At 54.4% G+C, this 14,995-nt stretch overlaps 1 protein-coding gene across 1 annotated transcript; it reads left to right on the top strand.

The window, feature by feature from the left end:
• Positions 1 to 6,034: 6,034 nt before the first annotated feature.
• VSIG8 (V-set and immunoglobulin domain containing 8) lies at positions 6,035 to 12,886 on the top strand. Its single transcript, XM_023588040.2, has 7 exons — positions 6,035 to 6,152; positions 8,793 to 8,968; positions 9,400 to 9,601; positions 9,724 to 9,945; positions 10,741 to 10,866; positions 11,105 to 11,312; positions 12,184 to 12,886. The coding sequence occupies exons 1-7, from the start codon at positions 6,035 to 6,037 to the stop codon at positions 12,455 to 12,457; spliced, it is 1,326 nt and encodes a 441-aa protein (XP_023443808.2). The 3' UTR covers positions 12,458 to 12,886.
• Positions 12,887 to 14,995: the final 2,109 nt, after the last annotated feature.

Below are 14,995 nucleotides of genomic sequence, written 5' to 3'. Positions count from 1 at the left end.
GACAACCTGAGCTTGCATACCCTAAGATACAAGGAGCTTACTACCTCATAAACCAATTTAAACCATCTCAGAGTAGCCTTGGGAGAGGGCGCTGAGGATCTACTGATTGTGTGGGGAGGGGGTTTGGAAAGGGCCAAGCGGCATCCTGGAGCCCTGGAGGGAGAGACAGGGAACTAGGACCTGACTTCATGGAGGATGGTGGGGGACCCTGGACAGGTTAGGGCAGGGCTGAGGGGGCTTGTGTGGAGTTGCTGTAAAGGGTACTTTGGAGGAAGAGTAGGGAAGGCCAAGGCCTCTACCTATTATACTTCAGGGTTGGGAAGCAGACATGGTTCAACTGATAGAGTGTCCGTCTACCATACGGAGGGTCCAGGGTTCGGGTCCAGGGTTCAGGTCCGGGGCTCGATCCCCAGGGCCTCCTGATCCATGTGGTGAGCTGGCCTATGCGCAGTGCTGCCACGTGCAAGAAGTGCCGTGACACACAGGGGCGTCCCTGAGTAGAGGTGCCCCACGCGCAAGGTGTGTATCCCGCAAAGAGAACCGTGAAGATGACGCAACAAAAAGAGACACAGATTCCCAGGCCACCAGATAATGCAAGCAGATGCAGAAGAACATACAGCGAATGGATACAGAGAGCAGACATGGGGAGGAGGGGGAGAGAAAAAATAAATCTAAAAAAAAAATATTTGGGGTTGAGGCTGCACCTCATCTCAGAAGTAGCTTCTGGGCTTCTCTGGGTCCTTGTCCACCTCTTCTCTCCTGTTCTATGTCTCTGTACATTTCTTTCTAGGTCTCTATCTTTGATTTTCTGTCTTAGAATAGTAGCAAATACCACCCAAACTGGAGGTGTGCTTAAAAGAGGGGCCACTCTCCCCTGGAGAGCTACAGATTTCTCAGGAACAGCAACAGGGTCCTTCTGGAAACCTGTGTGTTGGGCCAGTCCTACTCCATCACCTGGCTCCTCTGCCTCCACTGTTTCTCTCTCAACCTCTGGTTGGACCATTTGGATATCGTGGATGTTTCTCTCTGTCCTAGTTCTATCTCAGCCCCTTTACAAATCAGTACCTTTCCCAATCTCTTTTTCTCCCTGGGGGAACAGAGGATACCCCAGTTGACTCCTGGATCTATCAGAACCTTTATGGGACCTGAAAAGGAAAAGGGTGAGGAACTAGGGTGGAGACTGGGTGGGGAAAAGGGCAGGTAGGAGTCAGGGTAGGGAACCACCCAGGAGTGAGGCCCCTTGCCCTGCTGAGGATAGAAGCCAGAGAGACACAGGGGCTGTGGGCCTGTCTCCCAGGGAGGGACAGTGGGCTGATACCCCAGCACCCTCACCCCATCACAGCCCTCCAAAAATCCCTGCAGGGCTCGGGGCACAGGGCCAAAAGTTTTCCTTTATAGGTTCCAAATTGCAAGGAGGTGGCAATTAGTCCTCAGTGGGTCACGGGTGAGTGACAATGATGCTCTACTTCTTTGGACCTTGAGGGATCCAATGTGGAGCCCTCTGAAGTTCTTCTCCAAGCATCCAGGCTTTCCACCTCCCCCAGTGCCTACCTCCAAGACTCCAAAACCAGACCCCCTGCCCCAGGAGCTCTCCCTCTGATGGACCCCATTTTCTAGTTCAGTTTGGAGTCAGAGCCCCCACTCATTGCTTGCATCCTCTCCTCCAAAGACTTTCACAGCATTAGACCAGGTGACGAGCTCAGGTTGTTGGGAAGAATTTTGGAAGCTTGATATGTTATGGGATTAAGTTGCTTCATACTCCCCAGATGGATTCAGGTATATTTAGACCCCTCTCTCAAATCTTGGGGCCCCAATCAAGATGTGCTGTTGGTATTCTTCAAGAGTTAAGGGATGAAAAATGTTAGCCAAACATAAATTTAGCAGATAAAGAAGCCTGAGGTCTTTCTAGATCATAAATAAACCTTATCTTTATTCCATTAACTCCCCTGCCCTTATATCTTAAACCGATGTTCAAATTCAAAGCACGGTCTATTCTAACCTGAATCCCCAAACTCCAGTTATAACCCCAGTTGTAACCCCAATCCTAAATCAATTTTAACCCATCTTCAATTTAGTCCTAACTCTATTCCCCAGCATAACCATAACACATATCCCAGCCATAACTCTAGTCTGTCTAGCTATAATTCTAACTCTAATCTTAACCTTAATTCCAATTCCAACCTCAACTCTAACCTCAATCTTATTCATAATTCCAACAAACCTCAACCTTAACCTCGGCTCCAGCCTTCACTCTAACTCTAACATAAGCTCAAATCTTGAACCCAATTAAACCCCAACCCTACATATCAGTTTAATAGAAACACAACATTTACTCCTTTATTTGCAGTCTCATTCTTCCTAGTCACTTCTCCTCTCCTCCATCCATCACTGTCCTTTTTTCACTGATGGGGCTAGCAACCTCAAAGGTCACCAAGCCCTTTCCTTGGACCACTCTGGACTGAGAGTCGGGGTGTCTGGCTCCACCTAACTCTGTCAGCTCAGGGCCCAGCAGCATCACTGGGGTTGAATCCCCAAGTTTCTCCAGGTCTCTGTTTCCTCACCTGTAAAATGGGGATAATGATCCCTGCTTTCTAGATTGTAGGACAACTCCAGAAACATCACAACAAATAAGTAAATAAGGGTATTCACAGAGCGCCATGTTACTGTTGGGAGTGCGGTGGAGGGGTTTGGAACACAGAGATGCATGGACTCCTTGTGCTTCCCTATTGTTCTGTCTTAGTTTTCCTGGAGGTATGGGCCCTGGCACCCAAGGCTCTTCCCTCCTTTCCCTTTGTGTGCTGCATGGCAGGTGAGGGGCATGAGGGGGACCCTTGGCTCCTTTGAAGGGGTTGAGCTGTTGATAGGGACCACTCCTGACTGGACCCCACCATCATGCCTGGGGCAGTCTGGGAGCCCAGGGAGGCACCGGTTCTGTTCTGGGACCCCCTGGACCACCCAGCAAGGACTGGTCCTCCAGGACCTCTCTAGACCTGCTTCAACCCAACCAGAACCGGGATCGTTGTCACCCCTTGCCCAGACTAGGTGATGAGGGTCTTTGGCCTCCCTTCCTGTGCACAGAAACAAGGATATCCAGTGATTCCTACAAGAAATACACAGAGGGGCTTAGCCCTCCTGAACAGAGCCACACCAGCCCCCTGGCCCTCCACACACACAGCCCAGGGAGTGTGGACACACGCTCACACAGACACACTGCTCCCCCAGCCCTCCTGGCACTGATCTCGCAAACGTTGCCTCACACATGGCAGTTCCCTCACCCCCTCACATACCCTGGTCCTTCTCCTCTCAGGCCTCATGAAACTGGTTTTAGTCCCATTTTGAGGAGGGGACTAGATCCCCTAGAACACCTCCTGGCTCCCAGGCAGCCCCTACACTTGGGGGTGACCTGGAGTCAGAATGGGTGTGGGGGGACTCAGTCCCAGAAGGGACGATCTTGGGAAGACCCTGTTTCCACACACACCCGAGCTCTCTCTCTTTGAGCCCAAGAGGACTGTCTCCCTTTGAAGGACCTCAGGCCTGGGGGGCGGGCTGGGCATTCCAGGGTCCCTTTCAGCTGCACAGGCTTCCCTCCAGCCCCAGGGTCCCAGGAATGGGAGAAGAGGCCCCTTCCCTGGTGCCTTTTCCCACAGACCTCAACCCACGGATGTCCCTGTTTTGTTTTGGGGCCTCCCTAAAGGTTCGGGGATGCTCCTGGGGTGGAGATTTGGAATGCTGGAGACTGCCAGGGGAGGGTGTGTCGGATGGTGTGTCCTGGGGTCAGTGTTAACCCTTCAAGGCCTGGCCTCCCTGCCTCCCCAAGCCTGGCTTCTCCTTCCTCAACAAATGAGTGGTGAGGGGAGCTCCATAGACGCTGTAAAATGGGGCGACTGTTGTCACCCACAGGATGGGGCCAGGAGGAAGTATTGGTTTAACAGGTGCCTAATTACAAGTCCCGCTGGTCGTCATGCACCACTCTGGGGAGAGGGAAAAGCTTGTGTGAGGGCTGGGTAATGCCTGGGTAGGCCACCCCGTCACCCCGCTAATTAGGGTTCCTGGGACTCCTCCCCAAGGCGGGGTTCAGGCCCCCTCCCTCCTATAGAAATAACTCCAGCTGCTCCTCAGCCAGGCACTCACTGCACCTTCCTGCCACCCCGGGCGGTGTCTGGGCCCTCAGCTCCCCCTCCCTCCACCCGCCCCCCCCACACCCACCACCACTGGCTCCCACGACCACCGGCCCCAGGGATACCCAGCCCAGGAGGAGGAAACACCAGGCCTAGAGACATGGGAGTTCACGGAGCGGTCCACCTTCTACTCATGTGCCTGAGCCCAGGTAGGCGGCCGGGCAGTGGGCAGGGATGCCCAGCATGGGGTTAGATGGGATGGAGGGGCAGTGAGGAGCTGTCACTCCAGTTTGGATCACTGCTGAGGGGCCCTCTCCCCTGGAGAACCTGTGCCTGAAGGTTTGGGTATGTGTGAGTGGGTGTGGAGGACTTTGAATGGATACTCATTGTGCCTGTGAGCTCTGTGGGGGCTCACGTACCTGTGCAGGTGTCCTGTGTGCACACACCTGAGAATGGGAGGATAGGGCTTGCCTGGAGTTACCTGTAGGAACTGGAGGTGGGTAGGAGAGAGCAGGTGAGCAACACAGCTGGGTGGAGGCTGAGGAGTCTAGGAAGGATTGGTTTCACTGGACAGTCTGTGAGCGGGGCCCTCCTCCTCCCAGGCCAGAGCCAAGGGGCCGGAGAGTTGCTTGCCCTGGTAGGGTGAGGGATCAGGGAAGCTGTAAGTCTGAGTGGCTTGGTTCTGTCACAGACAGTGAGGGCTCTGGCTGGAGACCTCTGCTCTGGGACCCTGTGCTGTGACAGAACCAGGTTGTGCCCCCCTCCCCCAGAAGAGGAGGGTGGGGATGACACCTTCCAGAGCCCCTCAGCCCATTGGGACACTCCTGGAAGGCAGGGCTCAGGTTTGGATATTGTGGCTGCCTGCTCAGCGTGGGGCAAGTTCCCAAAAAGGGCCATTTTGTGTAAGTCCCACTGGAAATGGCTTCTGAGTCCCTCCTGGGGTCTGGACTGGATGTGAGGGGAAGAGTATGGGAGGGAGGGAGCATTTTCAGCCTCTGTGTGTGTGTGTATGTGTGTGTGTGTGCGCGCGTGCGCATGTGAGATTGACTCTCTGGCAGGATGCCTACAACACCCTCTCTGTTTGGGATTCTGGCTGTCACAGCCCACTTAGGAAGCCCTGGCTGTGCTGTGGGGACTTGGACATCTCCTGGTATGGCATGTGTCTGTGGGTGTGTGAGGACAGACTCAGTGCTGGGTGCATTTATGCAACAATACCCTCTTGCAGGAGCTACCTTTTTCTCCCTTCCATTCCCTCCCCCTACACACCCCCAGGGGTTAGGAGCTCTTGAAGCAGCTTAACAATTCAGAAAGCATGTACAGGCTGAGAGTGCACAGTACTATTGAGGTGACAGCCCTCCTGTGCAGTCCCTGGTGCCGGGGTTGGGGCGGCAATTTGCCCCACTGTCCTCTTCCTTGGAGAGCTTGTTGTGACCTCCCCAGTCCCTGTCTTCATCCAGCTCTCTCTTCCACCCCAGCCTTCTCCTCTCTCTCCAGCTTCTTTATTCTGTACATTCTTTGGAAGTATTTCCTCAGTGCCAAGCAAGAGGAATCAAGGTGAGACACCAGAAACAATGTCCTAGGGAGAGTGAGGGGGAGGGAAAAGCCTGGGGCCTTTGGGAGGGGACTGAGAAAGCTTCCAAGGAGACTGAAAGCTGGGGTGAGGCTCCCTGGCCGGGGACAATTGATTGAAGACACGCAGCCTGGTGCAGGGTGGAGGCACCTTTCTTCCACCTCCTGCCCCTCCTCCCCAACCCCCTTTCCCTGAATTGTACCCTCCTGCCATGGTGTGGGGAAAGAAAGTCCTCTTGTTCAGAGTTGCTTCCTGCAACCCTTCCCTGGGTGGAGACTGCTCTCCCGCTGCTTCTGGCTCATCCCTGGCTTGCCCTGTGCTGCCCCAGTATCTGGCAGACGGCATCATGATCCTTATCTCAGGAATGAGTGCATGTTCTCTTGGCCTGGGGCTGGACAAGGCATCACCAGGTCCCGTTAGTGCCCCACAGCTTGTCAACCTGCGCCAGATCACCCTGGAGCCTAGTGGGGTGAGGGCATGACTGACTGGCGCAACTGGGATCCAAGGGGCAAGCCCGGTGATCCTTGGTGTTGAAGGGGCTCCTGCTGGCCTCTCTAGAGCCAGGCCAGGCCAAGCCTGCCAGGCGGGGCTTCCACAGGTATGTCTGGTTTTGAATGAACATACACAGGGGATGACATGAGTTTGCATTGGGCATGTCCTTTGGATCTGTGTTTGCGTGTAGACATTTGTCTGGACCTGAAGTGCCTGTGTGTGCAGGAAGGTGGGTCTGTGTAGATAAGTCCCTGCATGGTGAAGGCTTGTAAGAGTGTGTCCGGGTGCTGATTTGTTTGGCTACAGCAGTGTGTAACTGTGTGTGGGAGCAGCTCTCAGCGTGGATGTGGTCTCAGGAGAGAGCCAGAGCAGGAAAAAGCAGTGAGCTGTGATACTCGGGGCTGGGACCAGAGGACTTGACAGTTAACCAGGAGTGCGGGAGAGTAAGCCCGCAGGGCAAGGGGCCTGGGGGTGGTGTGGGGCTGCCCTGTGGGGGGAGGGTTTCAGGACTCGGAGGGGAAGCCCAGGTGCTGAGGGTGGGGCCACAGGCACACGCCCTCCTTAGTCTCTGTTTTTAGGTTCAACCGGTTGGGGCTAGTGCTTGCCTGGGGCTTTGGGGTAGGGAGAGAGAAGCTCAGTGCTAAGCTTCCAGATCCTGGCTCCTCACCCAAGGGGCCGCCCGCTGGTCCACCAAGGAGGCACACCAAGGCTGTCGCCACCCAGGGGATGTGTGGCAATACTGGGCTGCTGGGAAGCTCCTGACTCAGAGTGAGGGCTGGACAGCAGCCCAATAGGAGTGAGCACATGCGGGTGGCTGCACCTGAGCCACACAATCTCACAAGGGGAAGGACACACAGTCTACATTGCCATGCATAGTCACGCAAGGTTCACACGTCCCACACATACTTGTGGCCAGTCCCAGGTCTGCACCGTTGCTCACTAACCCACAGAAACACACCCACACTGTGCCTCAGGTCACAGCTATCTGCTGCAATGCCTAGGCATGTGCTATCACTCAGACCACTTGCACAGACATAGGCACACACGTCTCACACAATCACATGCTATCACATCCAGGCATACGACACAGACATGCACTGTCCTGCACAGATGCACACACATGGTCACATACACTGGTACACAGACACACCAAGTCTTCTGCTCTGCAGGCTGCAAACAGACCCCAGAGGACACTGTTGTCCAAACTCCTGCCTCCAGACAGGAACACCTCACTCAGCCCAGTCAGAGGCTGCTTGTAATCAGCCAGCCTCTTCCACCAGGCAACCTACATCACCATGTGCTCCCTAAGCTTTCAGGCACAGTCGCAGACACATGATTATCTGTATCGTCACAAACTGCAATACACAGTGCATCAAAGCCACTGGACTTTTTCTCCTATCCCCCGTAGCTTTAAAGTATCAGTCTGTAAAACCCCAAGCCAGACACACTTGGTCTTCTGGGAATCAAAGGACTCCCTTTACCAAAAGGAGGGAATGTATTGGAATGGTAAATGATTTTACTAATCACTTTGAATGCTTGAGGATCCATTCTATCCTGGGACATAGAAACAAGAAACAGAGTTTGACTGAAGTAAGCTGGCATACCAACAATCCTTTGTTGTGGTGAGAAAATCCCCCAACTCAGACCACAAGGAGCAAAGGGCCCCAGATAACACCAATAAAGCCTGCTGCTCACCAGATGGCTACAATCCTACCTCCCCATCCTTGTTGCTAATAAATGAACTGAGCCACAGGGATTCCCTGCCCACTTCAAGCACTCCTTACCCAAAGAATCTCGTAACCTATGCAGCTCACAGAATACATGTACTAACCATAAATCATGGCCCTTTATCTCTTCCCTTTCCCCTGCTACCTCTTTGTCTCAAACAGCCATATAAGCTACTCCCCTGTTCACACTACCTTGGAAATAAATAAGACACCTACCTGGTCATGCACATGCATACCCCTAGATACACATAGTAGCCACAGTATTCAAAAGCATGCAATGCACATGTGTGTACATATTCATACACGCATAAATAAAATCTCATAAACATATAAGCATGCACAACAGCTACATACACACAAACAGGATTTAGATGCACTTTTTTTTTCTTTTCTTGAAGTTTTTACTTTGAGACATGATGGAAAATTTTACAGGTACACGTGGAAAAATAAGATGTGACCACAATCAATTGAAGACAGAGAGCTTGAATACTTGTCAGCTAATGTAGAAGCTGAAGTACTGGCAGTGTGACATGTTATAGGGCTGAGAGAAATGGGTACTAATGTTCCTCTTTCTTCCTCACTCTCTCCTTCAACAGATAGATGCACTCTTGCACAAGTATAGTATATATGTGTACACAAGCATGCACAAACACTAGCACAGGACTATGCATGCGTACACAAGAGCACACAAGTATGCACAGATATGCAGATACCAATTTATGCACACACATAGCACACACACACTCAGAGCGACCCCTCTTCCTTATGTAACCCTCACTGAGCCCTGTGCTGCAACTGACAAAGAAAGGTGGGAGGGAGGGGCTGGAGCTGACCACCCAAGCCCCGGGTGTGCCCCCTCACCCCACCTGCCCTCCCTTCCCTCAGCACTACTGTCAGCTGTGCGGATCAACGGGGATGGCCAGGAGATCTTGTACCTGGCGGAAGGTGATAATGTGAGGCTGGGCTGCCCCTACATCCTGGACCCAGAGGACTATGGTCCCAATGGGCTGGACATCGAGTGGATGCAGGTCAACTCAGACCCTGCCCATCCTGAGAACGTGGTGAGTGCTGGACCCAAGGTTCCCCTTTCTCTACACTCCACAGTGTTTTCCTGTTGGGTGGCAACACCCTGGAGGAGAGGGAGGGCAGATAAGGCAACCGAGACCATGACCTTCTCCCTGGGGCAGTAGGGATGAGAAGAGAACTCTGCAGTCACAATCAAGTCCCCTCTTCCCTCCTCAGACCAAAGGGAAGAAGCCCAATGGTCCTTGCCCTCAACAAGTTCCCAGCCTAACTTTATACTTTCCAAAGTACTTGATCTCACCTGATCTCCACACATTCTGTAAGAGGTCAGTGGCTCGGGCATCATCACTCCCATTTTCCAGGTGAGAAAACAGACTCAGAGCAGTTCAGTGAATTGCCCAGGGCAGCCACCCACCCAGCCCTCCTTGCTCTGCCTGCCTCACCACCTGTTTTCCTCTCTTCTTCCCAGTTCCTTACTTACCAGGACAAGAGGATCAACCATGGCAACTTCCCCCATCTGCAGCAGAGGGTGCGCTTTGCAGCCTCGGACCCCAGCCAGTTTGATGCCTCCATCAACCTCATGAACCTGCAGGTATCTGACACAGCCACCTACGAGTGTCGGGTCAAGAAGACCACCATGGCCAGCCGGAAAGTCATTGTCACAGTCCAAGGTATGGCCAGACTCCTCTGGGCAGCCTTTCCCTGACTTCAGAGCCAAGGCCAGCTTGGCCGCCCTTGGCCTGGCTCTGCCTTTTGGCTGGGTGCTGGCTCACAGCTGCCTGCTTCCCCACAGCGCGGCCTGCGGTGCCCATGTGCTGGACCGAGGGCTCCACGACACGCGGTAACGACATGGTACTGAAGTGTTTTGCCAATGGGGGCTCCCTGCCCCTCTCCTACAAGTGGGCCAAGATCAGCGGGCACACCCACCCCTACCGGGCTGGGTCCTACCACTCCCAGCACAGCTTCCACTCTGAACTCTCCTACCAGGAGTCTTTTCACAGCTCCATGAACCAAGGTGAGGGGGACACTGATTTGGGGAGAATGGGTATGAAAAGAAGAAAGATCAGGGACGCTGGGACCTGCTGGGGCTTCCTGGGCCATCTGCAGCATCAAGTCAAACCTGGAACTCTGTGGGAAACCCATTCTCTGGGCCTTTTCCCAGCAGTTGTTAATGAGGGAAGGAGGCAGCAAAAGTGGGGAGTTGGTCAGAAGCAGTTGGTGAATGTGGAAGGAGCACAGTCTAAGGCAGAGCTGGGTCACTGGCTGACTTCAAGACTCAGGAAAATTGCTTAACCTCTCTGGTTTTCTTTTTTCGTGCATGAAAAGGTAATAATAAGATCTACCTTCCACAGACATGTGAGGATTAAAAGGGATGAGGCATGTAAAACCCTGGCACACAGAGAAACTGCATATTACTCAGAATCAAACAAAGATTATCAGAGATGGAAGGGGCCTTTGAGCTTCTCTGGTCTAACCATATCCTCACTGTACAAATGAGGAGACCAAGGCTGAGAAAGACCTAATTTCCCTAAGGCCACAGAGTGAATTAATGATGTCTCTGTCTTGGTAGTTCTGGGTGGGGGCCGGAACAGGGCTGGGGGCTGGGGTGGGGGCTTTCCTTGCCTCTCTGCCTCAGAAGGGAGGCGACTCACCTGGAGAATGGAGTGGACCTGCTTGTGTGTGTGTGTGTATGTGTGTGTGTGCATCTTCCCTCCCCCTAGACTGGGTGTCCCACCCCCAACCCATGGCTGGGTAGGAGCTCTGGGACCAGGCCCCTCAGTCTCACCACAGCCCTCCAATGCTCCTTCAGCTTCAGGCCTGAGCAACGGAGACCTGGTGTTGAAGGACATCTCCCACGAGGATGACGGGCTGTATCAGTGCACAGTGGCCAATCACGTGGGCTACAGCATGTGCGTGGTGGAGGTGAAGGTCTCAGGTGGGTGCAGGGGAGTCAGTGGCTGGGAGGGTTGGATTGGGGGCACCTGACAATCATCCCACTGCCATTGGTCCATAGGCCTCAGCCCAGAGCAGGTGGGAAGCCCTGGGAGAAGCATGCAATCCTTTCCCCATAGCCTCTGTACTGAATGTCCCAGGGCCCGGAGACCCCCTGCCCAGCTGGGTCAGGCAGGTGCCAGGAGCCGCAAAGCTCAACCAGCTTCCGCCTCTCTCCACAGACTCCAGGCGTGTGGGCATGATCATCGGTGCCGTGCTGGGCTCCCTGCTCCTGCTGGGCTGCCTGATGGTGGGCATCTGGGGGCTCATCTGCTGCTGCTGCGGGGGCGCCGGGGCTGGTGGCGCCCGTGATCCCTTCTGCTACCGTACCGGCGGCGGGGTCAGCGGCGGGGCCGGCGGAGGGGCCTGCGACATGGCTAGTGAGATCAGGTAAAACCTGATGCATGTGCATGCTGCCGGGCGCAGGGGACCGGCGGCCTGCCCCTCCCCACCTCTGCCTGCCACCAGCAGGCTGGAAAATCCCACCCCAACCCTGCCCGTCGTCGCCACTGAGTGCTGGGACCGCACGCAGCATGTCAACCTGCCCCTGGCCGCATGGCTTTTCTGTCTCTCGCCCTTCCCATCCCTGCTCCTCCTTTTCCCTCCTGTCTAGGCACTTCTCTGACTGCAACTCTGTCTTGTCTAGACTGTAAGCTCCTGGAGGGCAGGGCCTGTTTTGTTGTTATTGTTTTGTTTTTTCCTTGTTTCCCCTTTACCCGGCCGGTGAGAACTATGGACATGCTTATTTAAGAGTTAACAGTGCCAATAACATATTAGAAACAAACTAGAAATAGAAATAGAACACATCTAGCAGTGCTAATAACTGCATTGCCTGGAGATTCTGGAAAGGATGGAGAAGACTGAGGAACAGGAGGTGAGAAGAAAGGGCAAGGTCAGGGTTAGTTAAGGAAAGAAGGAAAGGGAAAGCAGCTCCTTCTGTTGGAGGCGGTGGTTCTGCGAATACACAGGGACTGGGGGGCGCCTGGACGGGGCTGCCTGCCCTGGGCGGTCGGGACAGAGGTGGCCGAGCTGCGTCTGGAGGCTTGGGGTTGATGGCCTCCGGGGACCGCGGCGGGGTCGCCAGGCGCAGAAGGGGCATAGAGAAGCGTACGTCGAGGCCGAGGGTGACAGAGAGGGGAGGGCCAGGTGGAGGGAGGCGCCGGAGACGAGAAGTTGCCGAGGGTCCCCGGCTCTGCCCAGGCCGTGCCCACGCCGCGCCGCGGAGGAGCGCGCTCACCCGCCCGCCTGTTGTCTCCCACAGAGAGGACGCCGTGGCGCCCGGGTGCAAGGCCAGCGGGCGCGGCAGCCGCGTCACCCACCTCCTGGGGTACCCGACGCAGAACGTGAGCCGCTTCCTGCGCAGCAAGTACGCGCCTCCGCCCTGCGGCGGCCCCGAGGACGTGGCCCTGGCGCCCAGCACCGCCGCCGCCGCCTGCGAAGCGGGCCCCTCCCCGGTCTACGTCAAGGTCAAGAGCGCGGAGCCGGCCGACTGCACCCAGGGGCCGCTGCGGGTCAAGGACGGGCTCTTGGTGTGAGCGCGTTCGCCGCGCCGCGCGGGGCAGTGCCGCGGCTGGGAGGAGGGTGCGGGGTTCTCTGTCCGCAGCTGGGGACACATTCGGGCTGGCGCGGGTCTAGCCCGCCCCAAGCTGCCCATCGGCTCGGCCCGGAGGCATTTCCTGGCCTAGAGAGGCAGAGCCCTCTCCCCTAAAAGGGGAGGGAGTGGGCGACGGCCGAGAGGGGCGGCCCAGAATCCTTTCCGCCCCCGGGTTCCCGAGGCTCCGGGCTTGGGAGGGTGGGAGATGGAAGCCGAATCAGTGTCTGAGAGCGGCCGAGGACGGAGGTCCGGAGGTCCGGTGTCCCCAGCCAAGGCCGAGGGCCCCGGGGGCCGGATGGGTGGGGGTCTGGAACGAATTGTGAGCTCTGAGCTCCCAGGCAGCACTGTTAGCACAATAAAGGAACTGTAAGACTGGAGACCGTGGTGGCTGAGGTTCCAAGGAGGGGCAGCCGTGGGGTGGGGGCAGAGGGCTCTGCTCAGGGATGGGGGAGGTTGCTAGGGTTGCCTGCCTTCCCCATCCATGCACCACTCCTTGCCTTCCCTCCTTAGATGAGTAACTGGATGGGACCCTCTAATTATTCCACAAGCTGGGCTTTAATTCAGAATCCTGGTTTTCTCTTTCATTCGAGAAGATCAGAAGAGCAAAAAGAGGGAGCCGACAGGATGATGGCTCTGAATGTCCCCTGACCATTCTCAGCATCGTCCTTCCTCCAACCTTCATCTCCGGAAATTAACTTCTTTCTCTCTCCCAGATGGATGCCCTCCTTCTCAGCAGCTAGGAAGCAGTCATACTCTTTGGGGGCAGAAAGACATTTAAGGTCCTCTAACAACAGCTCTTCTTTTGATGGGAAAGGGATTGGCATTTAATCGTACCAGAAGCTTTCAGATATTTTGTCTTATTTAATCTTTACATCAAGCACACAATGGGAAATGTGTCTGCTCTAGGGGTTGGAGGCCTGAAAAACACAGCACTTCAGGGTCTCTGTTCTACTTGCACCTGCCTGTTGAGAGCCCTGCCTCTTCCTTCTCTATGTGTCTTTTTTCTCTGTAGATGCTGGCCTCCTCCCCCTCCTCCTCTCCCTTCTTCTACCCCTCCCTCTTCTCTTCCCCTCCCCCTCCCCTTCCTCTCCTCCTCCCCTTTCCTGTCCCCCTTCTCCTCCCCCTCCCCTTCCTCCTTCTCTTTTCTTCTCCTTAGTACTGGGGATTGAGCCTGGGGCCTCCTGTATGGGAAACAGGCACTCAACCACTGAGCTACATCCAGTCCTGGCTGGTTTTCGTAAAAATTTTAAAAATTTCTGTTGAAGTACCAGGGCTGGGAATTGAACCTGTGGACCTCATAAGTAGGAAGCCCATGCTCAACCACTGAGCCACATCAGCTCCCCTTTTTTGTTGTTTGTTTTTGGTTTTAGGAAGCACTGGGAACCAAACCCAGGACCTCCCATGTGGGAAGCAAGTGCTCAACCACTTAAGCCATATCTGCTCCCTGGTCTTAATTCTTCTTGCTCCTCTCCTGGGATCACATTAGTTATGGGGTGTGGATGGGCCTCAGTGTAGCTGGGTTCCAAGTTTCCTAACTGAGGAAGCCTTGAAACCCTGCTTGGTTATGCATAATGAGGAAGTCCTTTGGTTGGCTTGGCCATGCAAATGGTGATTGCATTGCCAGCTCTGCCTTGTTAGAGCTTGGGAAGAGAAAGGAGAGTTGGTGGACAGAGGGAGCTAGGGAAAACTTGTCTTGGGGGATGGGGAGTTGGGAGGGGACCCTTTTATCTTATGTGGTTTTCTGGGGTGGTATTGAGTACATGGGTTGAGAGGATTAAACAGTGGAGGGGAGCAGAGAACTCCAGGAACCATCCATGCCTTCATTGATTTGTGCAGATTTGTGAGTTGTTCACAGATTGAGAGCTAGCCTTCAGCACACTTTTGCCCTAATGCAGGAGACTGAATAAGATGACACTGGAAGGGTCCTATCAGTGGGAGGTTCCTCCAGCTCGGTCTTCTGCAAGGTGGGGGGTGGGGGAGAGGAGACAGAGGCAGCCAGCTGACTGTACAAGTTGTGTCAAATGACATTATCTTCCCCATTCCAGGAACCAGAGAGCCATGCTCAGACTTAGTCTTCATTTGAGGGGTAAGGACAGAGTCTCTGGCAAGAAAAGCTCATTACAAAGCAGCAAGAGAGATTTCAGAGACGCTGGAAATAATTTCTTGTTAGGGTGACTCAACAGGGAAACCAGGGGAGTTCCTATATCCAAGGCTGGGATCATAGTCATCATTATTGCTCTCACCACCCCAGGGTGGTGAAGGCGGGAAGCTCTGTCCTAATGATTTTGTTCAGGGACATCTTGGTCTTTTTTTGTACATTTCTCCTGCACAAAACCTTGTCCAATGTTGAAGGAGAACACCTGTAGTGATAAATGTTTAAGAGCTGGCTTTCCGTGAGTGAGAGGGGGAGCCCTAATTTGTAGCCTTTGCTGATTTCTGGGATGTAAATACTTCCATCAGGTTGATTTCAAAGCTACGG

The sequence above is a fragment of the Dasypus novemcinctus genome, chromosome 13, assembly GCF_030445035.2.
Source record: "Dasypus novemcinctus isolate mDasNov1 chromosome 13, mDasNov1.1.hap2, whole genome shotgun sequence".
NCBI classification, from domain to species: Eukaryota; Metazoa; Chordata; class Mammalia; order Cingulata; family Dasypodidae; genus Dasypus; species Dasypus novemcinctus.
The sequence above is the reverse complement of the archived record's forward strand: the minus strand, read 5'-3'. Positions and strand labels throughout refer to the sequence as shown.

Bases quoted from the DNA above. Each gene is read 5' to 3' on its own strand.
- VSIG8 (XM_023588040.2), top strand. From the start codon at position 6,035: ATGATCCTTATCTCAGGAATGAGTGCATGTTCTCTTGGCCTGGGGCTG. The intron at 10,867-11,104 runs GTGGGTGCAGGG...CTCTCTCCACAG, and splicing joins GGTGGAGGTGAAGGTCTCAG to ACTCCAGGCGTGTGGGCATG. The intron at 11,313-12,183 runs GTAAAACCTGAT...TGTCTCCCACAG, and splicing joins GACATGGCTAGTGAGATCAG to AGAGGACGCCGTGGCGCCCG.